Source organism: Bufo gargarizans, chromosome 6, assembly GCF_014858855.1.
Source record: "Bufo gargarizans isolate SCDJY-AF-19 chromosome 6, ASM1485885v1, whole genome shotgun sequence".
Lineage (NCBI taxonomy): Eukaryota > Metazoa > Chordata > Amphibia > Anura > Bufonidae > Bufo > Bufo gargarizans.
Genome location: NC_058085.1, coordinates 386779162 through 386794025, shown reverse-complemented (window position 1 = coordinate 386794025; position 14864 = coordinate 386779162). Strand labels below are relative to the sequence as shown.

Genomic DNA, 14864 nt, shown 5'->3' with positions numbered 1-14864 from the left:
CGGTTCCGTATTTCTGTTCCGCAAAAAAAAGTAGAACATGTCCTATTATTGTCTGCATTACGGACAAGGATAGGACTGTTCTATTAGGGACCAGCTGTTCCGTTCCGCAAAATACGGAATGCACACGGATGTCATCCATATTTTTTTGCGGACCGTAAAATACATACGATCGTGTGCATGAGGCCTTAATATCCCGAGACTAGACCGTCAGTATTTTGAAGCTGGGCTACTCCTTTAATTAACCCCTTAACTTCTTAGGTATCTGTTTTCAGGTGAATAACCTGCTCTGAGCTCTTCCTTAAATGAAATCCTCTGCAGTAAAATACGAGTCTCTTCTTCTCTCAGCGGTTTCGCCTCCACATCTTCGGAAGTCACACTTGGTCCGGGCTCCTGTGATAAGAATAGCAGTATGTTGTCTCGCCAGTGTGAGGTCGGCCGGGATCTCCGCCGTTATGGGCGGAGGACGGGGTGTTTAGTGAGTGTGTAAATGAGGAACAGCTGCCGCAAAAAAGTCACAGCTGAGACCTCCCATTAAGCTGAATAAGACAGAGACACAACATGATGAAATATTAATAGTCGGCTGCCCCTGCAGATGGGGGGCATGGGGGCTGGCATTCAACCATGCTTGTTTATATCGGCACCTTAGGTCACACTAATGAATATGGAGACTCCGAGAAGAAAGCCACCCACAAATCTGCCTCCTTCTATCACCCGACATAAGCGGCATTGTGGAACCTTTCATAAATCATGCAGACCCTCTTAAAACGGCAGCATGACTTGTTAGCGTGAACAGAGGGATCACTTTTGGGGGAAATTTACTTGAAAACAAGTCAGAAGTGTAGTCTGAAGATCCAGGGACGCAGGACTGTCATGTCGTCCTCTAACTTGGAGAGGCTTTTGACCTCCATGGGCACCAGGACCTCTATGTGAGAGAGCGACCCCATCAGCTCCCAAAAAGTCATCACCTTTTTAGCCCCTCTCCGGTAACCCTGATACCCGAGGCCCAGGCTCACGGCCGTATTGGGATCTGCATTATCTGGATCCTCGATTCTGCGCCCATAGCCTGCTTTGTGTCCCACATCACAGTGCGTCATCAACATTTTAGGTCACTCCTCATTTCCTGCTACATCTCGCCCCTTGTCAAGCGTGACACCAAACCACCACATGTGACATTTTGTGACGGAATACGCCAAAATTATAGACAAATTAAAGGCGCAGGGTCAATAGTCAATCTCAATTAGTGTAAGGGTTTTGTCCAGCGTGATGATCAGGATTGCGTACGGATTTGCGTGCAGAACATTGTATTCTATGAGCATTTGAAATTCTCATGCACACGATGCAGAATTTTTTCAGCGCAAATTTTGACCTACGGTGCGGATTTTAAAATCCTTAGCATGTCAATTTATTTTATTTTTCCTGACCGGATTTTCTCCATTCACTTCAATGGGGAGAGTAAAATCGCTCCAAATCTGCACCAATTGATGCAGATTGACCGCACAGATTTACCTGCGGATTGTCCGCGCATAAATCCTGAACCTGTGCATTTACCCTTAGGCCTCTTTTACACGAGCGTCGCGGGTGAGGGCCGGATGCGTTGCGGGTGCATTGCAGGAAACCTGCACGAGTGCGAACGCAATTTCAGTTTTGTCTGCGATTTTGTTGCGTTTTTCAGTTTTTTTCCGCAGGGAGTGCAAAGCGTTTTAATGCGTTTTGCACGTGCGTGATTAAAAACTGAATGTGGTACCCAGACCCGAACCCGGACTTCTTTACTGAAGTTTGGGTTTGGGTTCGGTGTTCTGTAGATTTTTTTATTTTCCATTATAACATGGTTATAATAGAAAATAATAGCATTCTTTAATACAGAATGCTAAGTAAAATGTCCATTAAGAGTTAAAAAATTAAATTAAATTAAATTACGTACCTCATCCACTTGATCGCGCAGCCGTTATCGTCTTCCTTCAAAAGGGCCTGCACTGACGTCCTCGCGCTCACCACGTGGTGTCCCTGCACAATCTGAGATTATCCAATCAGTGCTGCCAGTGACATGTATGGAATAGTGCTGCAGATTAAGCTATCATATATAGCTCATAAATTGGTATACCGACATATATCTGCCCCAGGGGTGCACATAGCCTTTCTGCTGCCTGAGGTGAAAACTGAAACGGCGCCCCCTTCCCCCCTAATGCCAATTTCTTAACCTCACCTTTTTGCCACAGTGAAAGCGCTCATTGCCCATAGCCCTGCCTCTGCTCCCTCTTGTCCCTGCAACGGGAACGGCCAGGGGTCCATGTTAGAGTAATATGTTTGTCGTGACGCCAATTGCATTAAAGCAACAAGGGACAGAGTCCCCTTGAGTAGATGGTGTTGGTGGTACCCAGTGTAGGAATGTCAGAGTGGTGGAAGGGTGGCCTACAGTGTCCCTTTAGATGTGGCTGTGCATGTGTCATGGTGCTCCTACCTGGATATCCTGGACCCCAGGCGTTGTCGTCCATTGCAGAAAAAGGGAAAATTGGTGAAGGGGGGAGATGAAATAAAGTGCATCCAGACTTGTGTTGGAGTTGATAACAGCTTTATTACTTGAATAAACTTTCATCAGGAGACAATCTTCCAACTTTATCTTGGTTACCAGCAGGTTTTGGCATAAATTCTGGCAGGCAAACCCACTTGGCCCTGATACATCTGCTGCACTCTGGCTCTGCTGTGCTAACAGGATTAAATAGAAACTTTTCTTATCAGTTAAAATTTTAATAATTAGAATAAAAGGGCCTGTTGATACTACATTTTTGTCTGTTTTTCACATGTTTTCCTTGTGGAAACACATTTAAAAGCCTCCCCTTCATTTCATTTGTGCAACTGAAAAAACAGCATAGAAAAAAGAAGGAGCGTGCTCTAACTTGAGAGGAATCGGCGCTGATTCTCCTATTGAGATGAATAGGAGGCTGAAAAAAACGAGCCAAAAATTGCACAGAAAATCAGCGCATTCTTCCAAATCTGTCATGTGAACATACCCAATCAATGACTGTATGACCCAGTTAAAGGAGTTTTCCAGAACTTGGATACTGATGACCTATCTTCAGGATAGGTCATCAATATCAGATTGTTGGTTGTCCGACTCCTGGCACCATCACCGATCAGCTGTCTCGGGCAGCCGCTAGCTAGCGGCAGAAATTATCGCTATTTAAGTGGATAGGAACTGAGCTGTAGTACCCCAGCACCGCCATTACACGGTGTACGGAGCCTTCTGCTTCTGCTCTGTACACTGTATAGTTTGAAATAGGCCTGAGGATAGGCCACCTGTATGTGTTGCCTAGAGAACCCCTTTAAAAGGGTTTTCCAGGAACTTGATATTGATGGCCTATCCTCGGGATAGGTCATCAATATCAGATCGGCGGGGGTCCGACACCCGGCACCCTTATTGATCCGCTGTTGAGGATGTGAGTGCTCAAGTCCTCTTCCTAGGAAAGTATCATCATTGTACATAGATCTTGTGGACTAGGTGCCGCTCCGTTCCATTCAAGCAAAAGGGGGCCGAGCTGCAATACCAAGTACAGCCACTATAGAATGTACGGCGCTGTGCTTGGTGAGCTGTGATGAGGCCGAGGCGATCACCAGAAACCTCTTGATCAGCGGGGGTGCTGGGTGTCAGACCCCCACCAATTTGATATTGATTACCTGTCCTGAGGATAGCCCATCAATGGTAAAAGCCTGGACAATAACTCCCTGACTATTGTTGGCCTGTCTGTAGCTGATTTCCCTCGTCTTGGCTTTATCGCTCACATCAGTTCTCGTTGCCCCTTTCCGGCCCACCTCCTATCATCCTCCTCCTCCTCCCCACTTATCATTCTTGTCTCTTAATGAGATTTCACGATTCCTGAGTAAAAAAATTATTTTGCTAACATTTCTATTTGCAATTTAAAATCACTTCAGAGGTTATTTCCATTTTACATATAAAAAAAAAATCTATAGCGCGGCTGAGAATCGACTCCAGTCATTACCCCGTTCTTCACTCTGGGATAAATTATAAAAAAGATTTTTATCGTGTTATGGAGGGCACTTTGAAACAGATAATTGCTGGAGGTTACAGCGCGGTTTTATCTTCAAATCTTACACAATGTGGAAAGTACGAGATAAGCGCACATCCTGGTTTAAAGGAACCGACTGATCTACACTGCAGAAAGCGCCATATACCTGCTCGCTGTGAATATGTACCCCTATATACAGCCGCTGGCGGATACAGATATCATCAGGCCTGGTGGAGGCGGCAAACCAGGAACTTGCCTATTGCCTCCCTTCTAAGGCTACATTCACACAACGTTGAAAAAACTGCCATGTGACAGCCTTTTTTTAGAACCATTTGCAGTCTATGTGGCTATTCACATGGCCGTTTTTGCAATGAATAGTGGATGTAAAAAAATAGGACATATTTTTTAATGGCCCTTAGGAGGGCACCAGTCGAACAGCAGTTAAAAGTGCACTAGTGTAGAATGGCCTTTTAGGGGTTGAAAAAAAATCGCCTCATCCACTTGCTCGCACAGAGACAGTCCCTCTTCTCTTGATTCTGAAGGACCTATCGAAGGGAACGCAGGTCCTTCAGCATCAAGAGAGGAGCGACTGCCTCTGTGCGAGTAAGTGGATGAGGTGAGTAATTTTAAAAGAAGTACATTATTACAGCTGAGGGCCACAATGGGGAATGTTGGGGGTCACTATGGAGGACATGATTACTGCTGGGGGTCACTATGGGGGACATTATTACTGCTGGGGGTCACTATGGGGGACATTATTACTGCTGGGGGGTCACTATGGAGGACATTATTACTGCTGGGGGGTCACTATGGAGGACATTATTACTGCTGGGGGTCACTATGGAGGACATTATTACTGCTGGAGGGTCACTATGGGGGACATAATTACTGCTGGGGGTCACTATGGGGAACATTATTACTGCTGGGGGTCACTATGGAGGACATTATTACTGCTGGGGGTCACTATGGGGAACATTATTACTGCTGGGGGGTCACTATGGGGGACATTATTACTGCTGGGGGTCACTATGGGGTACATTATTACTGCTGGGGGTCACTATGGGGGACATTATTACTGTTAGGGGTCACTATGGAGGGAATTATTACTGCTGGGGGTCACTATGGGGGACATTATTACTGTTAGGGGTCACTATGGAGGGAATTATTACTGCTGGGGGTCACTATGGGGGACATAATTACTGCTGGGGGTCACTAAGGGGGATTAGGTATACTGCAGGGGTTTGGATTTTAATTTAAAAAAATAATAAAATCCAATGAAAATCTTGAATTTTTAGTGGCCATTAAAAATGAATAAAAAACGTCCAGTTGGCTAGAAAATGGATGCAAAACTGGTTGAAAAATGGTCATGGAGAACTGACAGTGTCCTTTTTCATGGCTATTCTTGTATTGTAGCGTAATATACTCATATACAGTATACACTGTAGCACTTATTTGTTTATTTACATTTATTTAGATACACACTGTGACACACATGTATACATAGATTCACACACATACACACTGTGACACACTTATACAAATATACCTACACACGTACTCTTTGACACAAAAACTCTCATACAGTATATACATAGATTCACACACATATACACTGTAGCACATATGGTCTATACATTTATTCACATATACACACTGTGACACACACACAAACATTTGTAGATACATACACACATACGTACATACATTTATTCACATGTATACACTGTGACACACAAATGCACATATATACAGTCATGTGAAAAAATTAGGACACCCTTTGAAAGCATGTGGTTTTTTGTAACATTTTTAATAAAAGGTTATTTCATCTCCGTTTCAACAATACAGAGAGATTAAAGTAATCCAACTAAACAAAGAAAACTGAAGAAAAGTCTTTTCAAGATCTTCTGTAAATGTCATTCTACAAAAATGCCTATTCTAACTGAGGAAAAAGATAGGACACCCTCACATGTATTCCCTCTTAAATTGGCTCAGATCTCACACAGGTATATCACACCAGGTGCACATAATTAGTAGATCGTTACTCTGCATGTTGAATGAGGCTTGCCCTATTTAAACCTCAGACATTTAGTTTGGTGTGCTCCTGACTGTTGAAGTGAGAGTGAGCACCATGGTGAGAGCAAAAGAGCTGTCAGAGGACTTCAGAAAAAAGATTGTAGCAGCCTATGAGTCTGGGAAGGGATTTAAAAAGATCTCAAAAGATTTTGAAATCAGCCATTCCACTGTCCGGAAGATAGTCTACAAGTGGAGGGCTTTCAAAACAACTGCCAACATGCCCAGGACTGGTCGCCCCAGCAAGTTCACCCCAAGAGCAGACCGCAAGATGCTAAAAGAGGTCTCCAAAAACCCTAAAGTGTCATCTCGAGAACTACAGCAGGCTCTGGCTACTGTTGATGTAGAAGTACATGCCTCTACAATCAGAAAGAGACTGTACAAGTTTAACTTGCATGGGAGGTGTGCAAGGAGGAAACCTTTGCTTTCCAAGAGAAACATCGAGGCCAGACTGACATTTGCCAGAGATAAAGTTGACAAAGACCAGGACTTCTGGAATAATGTTCTTTGGACAGATGAGTCCAAAATTGAATTATTTGGACACAACAGCAGAGGACATGTTTGGCGTAAACCAAACACAGCATTCCAAGAAAAGAACCTCATACCAACTGTGAAGCATGGAGGTGGAAGTGTCATGGTTTGGGGCTGCTTTGCTGCAGCAGGACCTGGTCAGCTCACCATCATAGAATCCACGATGAATTCTACTGTGTATCAGAAGGTGCTTGAAGAACATGTGAGACCATCAGTTAGAAAATTAAAGCTGAAGCGGAACTGGACCATGCAACATGACAATGACCCAAAACATACTAGTAAATCAACCAAAGATTGGCTGAAAAATAAGAAATGGAGAGTCCTGGAATGGCCAAGTCAAAGTCCAGATTTGAATCCCATTGAGATGCTGTGGGGTGACTTGAAAAGGGCTGTACGTGCAAGAAACCCCTCAAACATCTCACAGCTGAAAAAGTTCTGCATTGAGGAGTGGGGTAAAATTTCCTCAGACCGATGTCGAAGACTGGTAGATGGCTACAAGAACCGTCTCACTGCAGTTATTTCAGCCAAAGGAGGTAACACTCGCTATTAGGGGCAAGGGTGTCCTATCTTTTTCCTCAGTTAGAATAGGCATTTTTGTAGAATGACATTTACAGAAGATCTTGAAAAGACTTTTCTTCAGTTTTCTTTGTTTAGTCGGATTACTTTAATCTCTCTGTATTGTTGAAACGGAGATGAAATAACCTTTTATTAAAAATGTTACAAAAAACCACATGCTTTCAAAGGGTGTCCTAATTTTTTCACATGACTGTATATATACACAAGACCCTTCTAGGATGGTTTTCTTTCACGGTTACTAGGAGAGGGCTGGGCACAGCAGGACATGTCTTCTCCAGCCAGCGCAGATTTGGAGAGGCTGGGGCTGGGTCCTCCTCCGACTGGACTTTTTTGTCATGCGCTGGTGCAAGGTGAACAATTCTCTCGTATTTATTCTCCTTTTACCAGCAAATGCCAGACAGAATTATTTAGAGACCATCTATACTTTCTAGGTGGAGGAAGAGATCCATGTCGATGAGATGGGGAAGGAGAGGAGATTTAACCCCATAACACTCCCCCCTTCCCCCTTAGTATTCGGGTGTCCACATTGTGACCATGCAGTGTATGGCATTTAGATCTGGTCAGCTCTCTCACCAGTATTTACAGGTCTTTGGGTTTTCTCCTCTGTCACTTGCTGGGTGACGCCCCGAACAGCACTTTGTGATTCCTGTCGTCATGTTAGATCACCCGTGTATGTTCCTTGTAAATAGCATTCTCCGCTCTTGTCTTACAGGTCAGAATGATCCGTCCAGCACTCAGATCTGCAGCCTCTCCATTGGCTCCTGTCCGGCAATGTGCACATGTAGTAACGGCATAGTGGATTGTCGGGGGAAAGGTTTGACTGCAATCCCAGCAAATCTCCCGGAGACCATGACCGAAATGTGAGCCCACATCCTCCACCACAACCCCTTATTATTCCTCTCTGTCTCAGATGACATGATTGCTGCTGTGCAAAAAAACTAACATGACCGATATCCAGCAGGCCTTCCTCATCAGCTGGAAAGAATGTTAAAAATGTGGATTTTAAGATAAATGTTAACCTCACGCCTATGTAACTATAGAAATGTTCCAGGGGTTACCCTCCAAGACATATGTTCCTAGCCTAAGCAGGTAGTCCTAGGTTTTGTCAGCTCCTTAGATGTATGTTTGACCAAATACTTGTATTTCCCGTAATATTGTGGAGCATGTTTTAGAACTCTGCATGGTATTGTCCCTCTGTTATTTCTCCTAGAAATGTATGGATAGATTGTTACCATTCCTTGTCAGTAGAGTGTGTCCCCACAGTCTGCCTGTTATCATGTGTGGGGACATGCCCTACTGGCAAACAGAATGGTAAACCCAATTGTCAATCCATTCATACATTTCCATCAGGTATAACAGAGGAACTTCAGAAAACATGCTGATGTCCTCTTTAAAGATATTGCCCACTCAGGATGATCCAAGTCCATGAGCACTAGAGACATCACAGTCAGGGTATACATGGGCGCTCTAGCCAGGGTATAGAGGGGCGCTCTAGACTGGGTATACATCTGCACCTGGCCCCCCAGCTTATTGTCACAGTTACTGGGAGTATAATTATAATTTCATGTTGCAGATGAGACCCAATCCACCCATTTTTCACCTTATTTTACTGCTACTTCTTTGTAATATTTTAATTTGCTGCGCCGGTGAAGACCTCACCCCAGCGCCTCCGCCATGTGCAGACCCTCTCTGTGGACACGTGTCTGTGCCGCAGATGCACTTGAGAGTGAACGATAGACCCTTGTGAATTGAGCGCCCATGTGTCACGCTGGGCGTCGTTCCTTCCCGCAATCACCGCGACGCTCTGTGTTACAGCTGATCTCCCCCAATGTCCGGTCCTCTGGGGGGAAAGAAGAAGTGACTTCACTAAATACGCAGCTGCTCTCCAAAAAGCCGGAAGATTCAGCGGAGCTGAAAGCATTACACACGCTTTGTTATAACACCAAATCATTACACGGACTCCCGCTGGCAGCCACTAAATGTAATTGATGGAGTGTTAACTCAGGTCATTCTGCTTCACATGCACAGCTGACAGGTCACCTCTTCCTACCTCTCAATCCGGGGACACTTTAGCAAGAAATATTAATTAGGAAATCCCGGGGGTCTTATTTCAGCTCTTAGAAGGTCACTTTCAGAAGCTGCCGAACAATAGATGTAATAGCAGTGGAGGAGAAAGAGGGAAATTGACCAACGAAGCAAAAATCAGGCATTACCGACTAACACCTAATAACAGTGCCATCATGTCTCCTGCCTGTGCAGAGTATGTGCGTCAGCGGCTTACAAAAACCCATCAAAAGGATCGGACAAATTTGATTTGGTGTGAGGTAGAAGGAAATAATCTCTTAGGCTGGGATGACAGTTTTTTTGTAGCGTTTTTTGGCACTTTAACGTCTTTGATACTTTTTTTTTTAATATCTTTTATTTTTATTTTTTAGAAAACCCTAGCTCCAGATATTAGCTGAAAGTCTTTGGGAAATATGAAACACAGGACGCACAAAATGCAATATTTTTTAAATTTTTTTTGTGTTTGTTGCATTTTTTTTAATGCAGCCTGCTGAAGCAGTAACATTTTTTCCTGTATAGAGAAAACAAAGGGTTTTCTAAGAATTTTTTTTTTTTTTTTACTGATATCCTATCTCAGACGGGCCTAACCTGCAGCCCTCCAGCTGTTGCAAAATTACAGCTGGAGGGCTGCAGGTTGGGCATCCCTGTCCTATCCTATGGATAGCTCATCTGTATCTGATTGGTGGGGGTCCGATACAGCTGTTTGAGAAGGCACCGGTGCTCCTGTGAGCGCCGCGGCCTTCTGTAGGTTTATATAGGCGAGTGACATCCCGTTCAATCGATCACATGGCCCAGGAGCAGCTCAGCCCTATAGAAATCAATGGGGCTGAGCGCGATATCAAGTACAGCCGCTATACAATGTACGGCGCTGTGAGCTGTGAGAAGGATGTAGCACTCACAGGAACGCCGGTGCCTTCCCAAACAGCTGATCGTCAGTTGTCCCGGGTGTCTGACCCCCACTGATCAGATACTAGTGTTCTATCCAGAAGATAGGTCATCAGTATAAAAGTATTTTAAAACCATTTTAACATAAAAACAACGCATGCAGTAAAAAGAAAAAAGGCCGCAGCAGATTATACTGTAAATAGTCACGGTGTGGTCCCGCTCCCTGATGTACATAGGTGCGATTCCTCCGTTTGCATCCAGTGGTTTTCTCTTAGGCTTCCTTCTCACATCATTGTTTTTTAACTTTTTTGACTTGAACGTAATACATTTTTAATGCTTTTTTTATACATTTTTCCAGTTCTATAGAGAAGCCTATGAGAGTGCATGAAAAATCCCCACGTCTAGAGCATGCTGTGTTTTTTGGGGGGGGAAATGCCCCCCCCCCCCAAAAAAAATTTTTTTTTTAAAATTAAAAAAAAATAATAATAATAATGAAAGTGGAATACTGAAAGTGAAGAAAAACACACAAAAAACTACATTTTGGGGGAATTTGTCATCATTTTTAAGGCAAAAATGTGCCTCACTTTGAACGGAAAGCGTGGTGACTGCGTGGGGTTAGTGCGGCTCAGCTCAGTGCTGCTTCCGGGACCGGCGGGGGTTGTGGGAGTCGGATTCCCACCGATCTGATTGATATTGATGAACTTTCCTGAGGTTAGGTCATCAATATCTGGAGCCTGGAGGACCCCATTTAAAGTATTGGTTAAAATGCACCTTGGAGATTGGATAAAATGGAAGTTTTTTGTTTTGTTTTTTAATTCCTGATGAGATGCTGTATAGTACTGCATATATAATGTGAATCTTACTACTCATTTGGTCTGACTAATTAAAATGGTGTATAATATAATTGTGTGACCACTGGATGTGGCTTGTAAATTAAAGGGACACTTCCATCATAAAGGGGTATTTGCTTAAACCCAATATTCATAGAAGCCATTTTTTATTCTAGAATTTTTAGTTTTTTTTTTCCCTTTCGGCAGTACTACACCACTGACAATGAAATAGAAAAGCGGGTCCTTCTGTAGCCGTCAGTACAAATGATAAGCCCTCCAATCTAAATCCATTGTCAGTTTACTGCTGCTATGAGAGGAAGATGTTATCTGAAGGGTCACACTCATGATAATAGTATGTGTAGAATTGGGATAAGAGTATGACCACTCTATTGTTCTCTTGATAGTCCTACATAAAGATGACCATCGAAGAGCATTGATCAGTGTAATGTGTGATGCTCTAGTCTAGTGGAATCACTACAGGGGGGAGTCTCTCTCTGGTCACAGTGATGGTCTGAATGAGCGAGTTACGCGAGACTGAGAAAATTTAAAGAGTTAGGAAAGAAATTAGAATGAATGGAGTGACGTCAAAAAATTATACCCAAAAACCCATCCAAGATACATAGAATATTCACATATAGGCTGATAATGTGTGATAAAATGGTGGACGTGTCCCTTTATTCATATATATAGTGGTCTACAAAGGGTTACATGTAATGCAATTTGGAAGAGAGATGTAAGGTAATATGTAAATGGAGAGAGTGTGTCTCAGTTGTGTGTGCCCAGTTGTGATTTCAGTTCTTTGCTTTTTTTTGAGTCTAGACGTTTGGAGCTGAATGGAATCAAGTCGGTGCCTCCCGGAGCCTTCTCTCCGTATAAGAAGCTGCGCAGGATGTAAGTGCAATGCACAGGGACACCTATCATTGACCATCATATCCGAGCTGGCACCCATCAATGACTGTCATATTGAAGCTAATACCTATTATTCATTCTATAATATTGGAACCATCATTGACTCTATCATACCCGAGCTGACACCTATCATTGACTCTATGATATTGGAGCTGATACCTATCATTTACTCCATCATACCGGAGCTGGCACCCATCAATGACTCTGTCATATTGGAGTTAATACCTATCATTCATTCTATAATATTGGAACTGACACCCATCATTGACTTAATCATATCCGAGCTGACACCCATCATTGACTCTATCATACCAGAGCTGACACCTATCATTGACTCTATCATACCTGAGCTGACACCTATCATTGACTCTACCATACCTGAGCTGACACCCATCAATGACTTTATCATATCCGAGCTGACAACTTTCATTGACTCTATCATATCTGAGCTGATATATTACTCCTATTAATTCCAGTTTTGTATGAAAATGGTTGAGACGTTTCTAATCAGGAGAAAGAGAAAAGATTAATAATTACAGACTCAAAGTCTACATACAACCTTTGACAAAACAGCACACAAAATACTTTCAGGGCTTCCCAATGAGTTTTTCGGTGCAGGATGGTCAACGTACTGAACAGAAAGTGCTGGGCCCCTTGCCAGGCTTTTGAAATTGATAAATGATCGGATCATATTGGGATAATGTATAACACACAGGATGGGGGTACCCGAGACATCAAACCCCAGACCAGACACCTAAAATAAATTCAGACCTACAATAGACCCCTAACTTAATCAGACCCCAGACAAGGCCTCCAAATTAATCAGACCACATATTTGATCCCTAAATTATTAATATATATTAATTTGCACCCTAGATCAGATCCCAAAATGATTTCAGACCCCAAACAAGACCCCTGAATTAATTCAGACCCAAAGTCAGACCTAAATTAATTCTGACCTCAGACCAGACCCAAGACCTCACCTCTCCTTGCTCCTAGCCTCTGTTGTCTTGAGGACCCAGCACACAGGTCCTGACACCGGCCAGCATACAGGCTTTGTGTGCCAGGCCCTGAAGGTTCTAAGGTAGCAGGGGCCGAGGGCTCCCTGGACTATGTCACTGCTGTGACCCCTAGGGTTATGTCACTGGGCCAAAAACCTTTCGTAAGCTGCTAAGAAAACCTGTAGCCCAAAAAAAAGTCAATGAACCTTTCAGGTGAGCAATATTTGGTGGCACTATGGCAATATGCCGATACATACCAGCCCTGCAATACCAAAAGTGCACTCTTTGCTGGGTGCATGGGGACTCCGCGCTTTATACAGCGATGTAAAATGCATTGTTTGTATTTGTGGTGTAGCCTGCTCCCTCTGCCCACATCTGTCCTCCCGTAACTCCACCATCCATGTGGAGCCTCTGGTAGACACACATAGGTCCCAATCCTCTGTATCACATTACACTGTTTATTTTCAGCCTATAATTAATCTGCTTTTTTTTTTTTCCAGAGACCTGAGCAACAACCAGATCTCAGAGATTGCCCCCGACGCCTTCCACGGCCTCCGCTCGCTTAATTCCCTGTAAGTAGAATTTAGCTGGGGCCACCGTGCAGAAATTAAATTACCCCCAGTTTGCGGTTGACGTATCTGGAATACAGGAGCTCATGTTGCTCTTGCTCGGCGGACCCTCGCTTAGGCATTGCAGATTATAATGCGATTTCCATTTAAGACTTGCATTATGCCCCTCTATGAAACGCTGAGTGTTTTACACTGGGAAAATAAATATCTTCTATCAGTGGCCGCAGCTCGCACGCTGACGGCATAAACCCATTTCCTCCGGAGAGGGACTTTAATGCAATGATGTTTGGGATGGCTGCTCTGGAAAATGTGAATTTTAATGCGACTGGCTTTCTGGGGGCTGAAAATTGATGAGATTCGGCAGCTTTGCCTTTCATGTTAATTAGAACTTCATGCAGAGGAAACGTAATTAAGAAGTCTGCAAAAAAAATACTTGGTGATTTAGGGACCTATGAAACGCGCTGTAGGAAGCACTTTGTCTTGGTCGGTTGTGATGTGACTAATGCATTACTACGGGCAGATTCGTATAGAGAAGGTTTGTACGAAAGCAATTCATTAATTTCACGTTTAACCCCGAGGAGCCGTCTATAGGCTGTGATGAGGTTGCCTCCAGCTTGTGCCTCCGTCACACACCCGAGGTTGTGGTCCACCGAATTTGCTGCGCACAGTCTTCACAATTAGTCAGAAAATTAAAACTTCCCCGTAGGATCAAGTTCTAGTTTTCCATGTAAAAATAAAGTGGCAAATCTAGCGCCTTGAGATATGGCTGTGGCATTAGGGCTCCCTAAAATAAAAAGACATCAGGGGTTTTTCCAAGATTTTACATGGAAGTCCCCATTCCGAGACCCCCCCCCCCCCCAACAGAATGAAGGGGCAGTGATGCCTGCTGGAGCACCCATCAATGGCCATGCATGTGTGACGGGGATCACCCCTGCCTCCTTCTTAGGATCGTCAATCAAGGTGTGATCGGTAGAGACCCCATTGATCATATATTGATGGAAGTGTCGTAAAGGGTAAGGGCTCATGCACACGAACGTAATTTCCTTTGGTGTCCGTTCCATTTTTTTGCGGACCATTCATTTCAATGGGTCCCTCCAAAAAACGGAAGTTACTCCATGCGCATTCCGTTTCCGTATGTCCATTCCGCAAAACAATAAAAGAATAAAACATGTCCTATTATTATCTGCATTACGGACAAGGATAGGACTGTTCTATTAGGGGCCAGCCGTTCCGTTCTGCAAAATACGGAATGCACGCGGGCATCATCCATATTTTTTTGCGGGGATTCGAACCCTAAAACATTGGTGTAAACGCCCAGAAATCCCCTTTTAGGGTACGGCCACGTGAGACATATTTCCTACTGCGGATTTTGCAGCGATTCGTCATGGATTTTGCTGTGGATTTTTA

The 14864-nt window shown here is 43.8% G+C and overlaps 1 protein-coding gene across 1 annotated transcript in view; it reads left to right on the top strand.

The window, feature by feature from the left end:
- The window catches only part of SLIT1 (slit guidance ligand 1), a 298983-nt gene that overhangs the window by 210980 nt on the left and 73139 nt on the right, over positions 1–14864 (top strand). The window contains exons 9-11 of the mRNA XM_044296791.1: positions 7912–8059; positions 11798–11869; positions 13389–13460. Coding sequence (XP_044152726.1) covers positions 7912–8059; positions 11798–11869; positions 13389–13460 — 292 coding nt within the window. The remainder of the gene's footprint in view (positions 1–7911; positions 8060–11797; positions 11870–13388; positions 13461–14864) is intronic.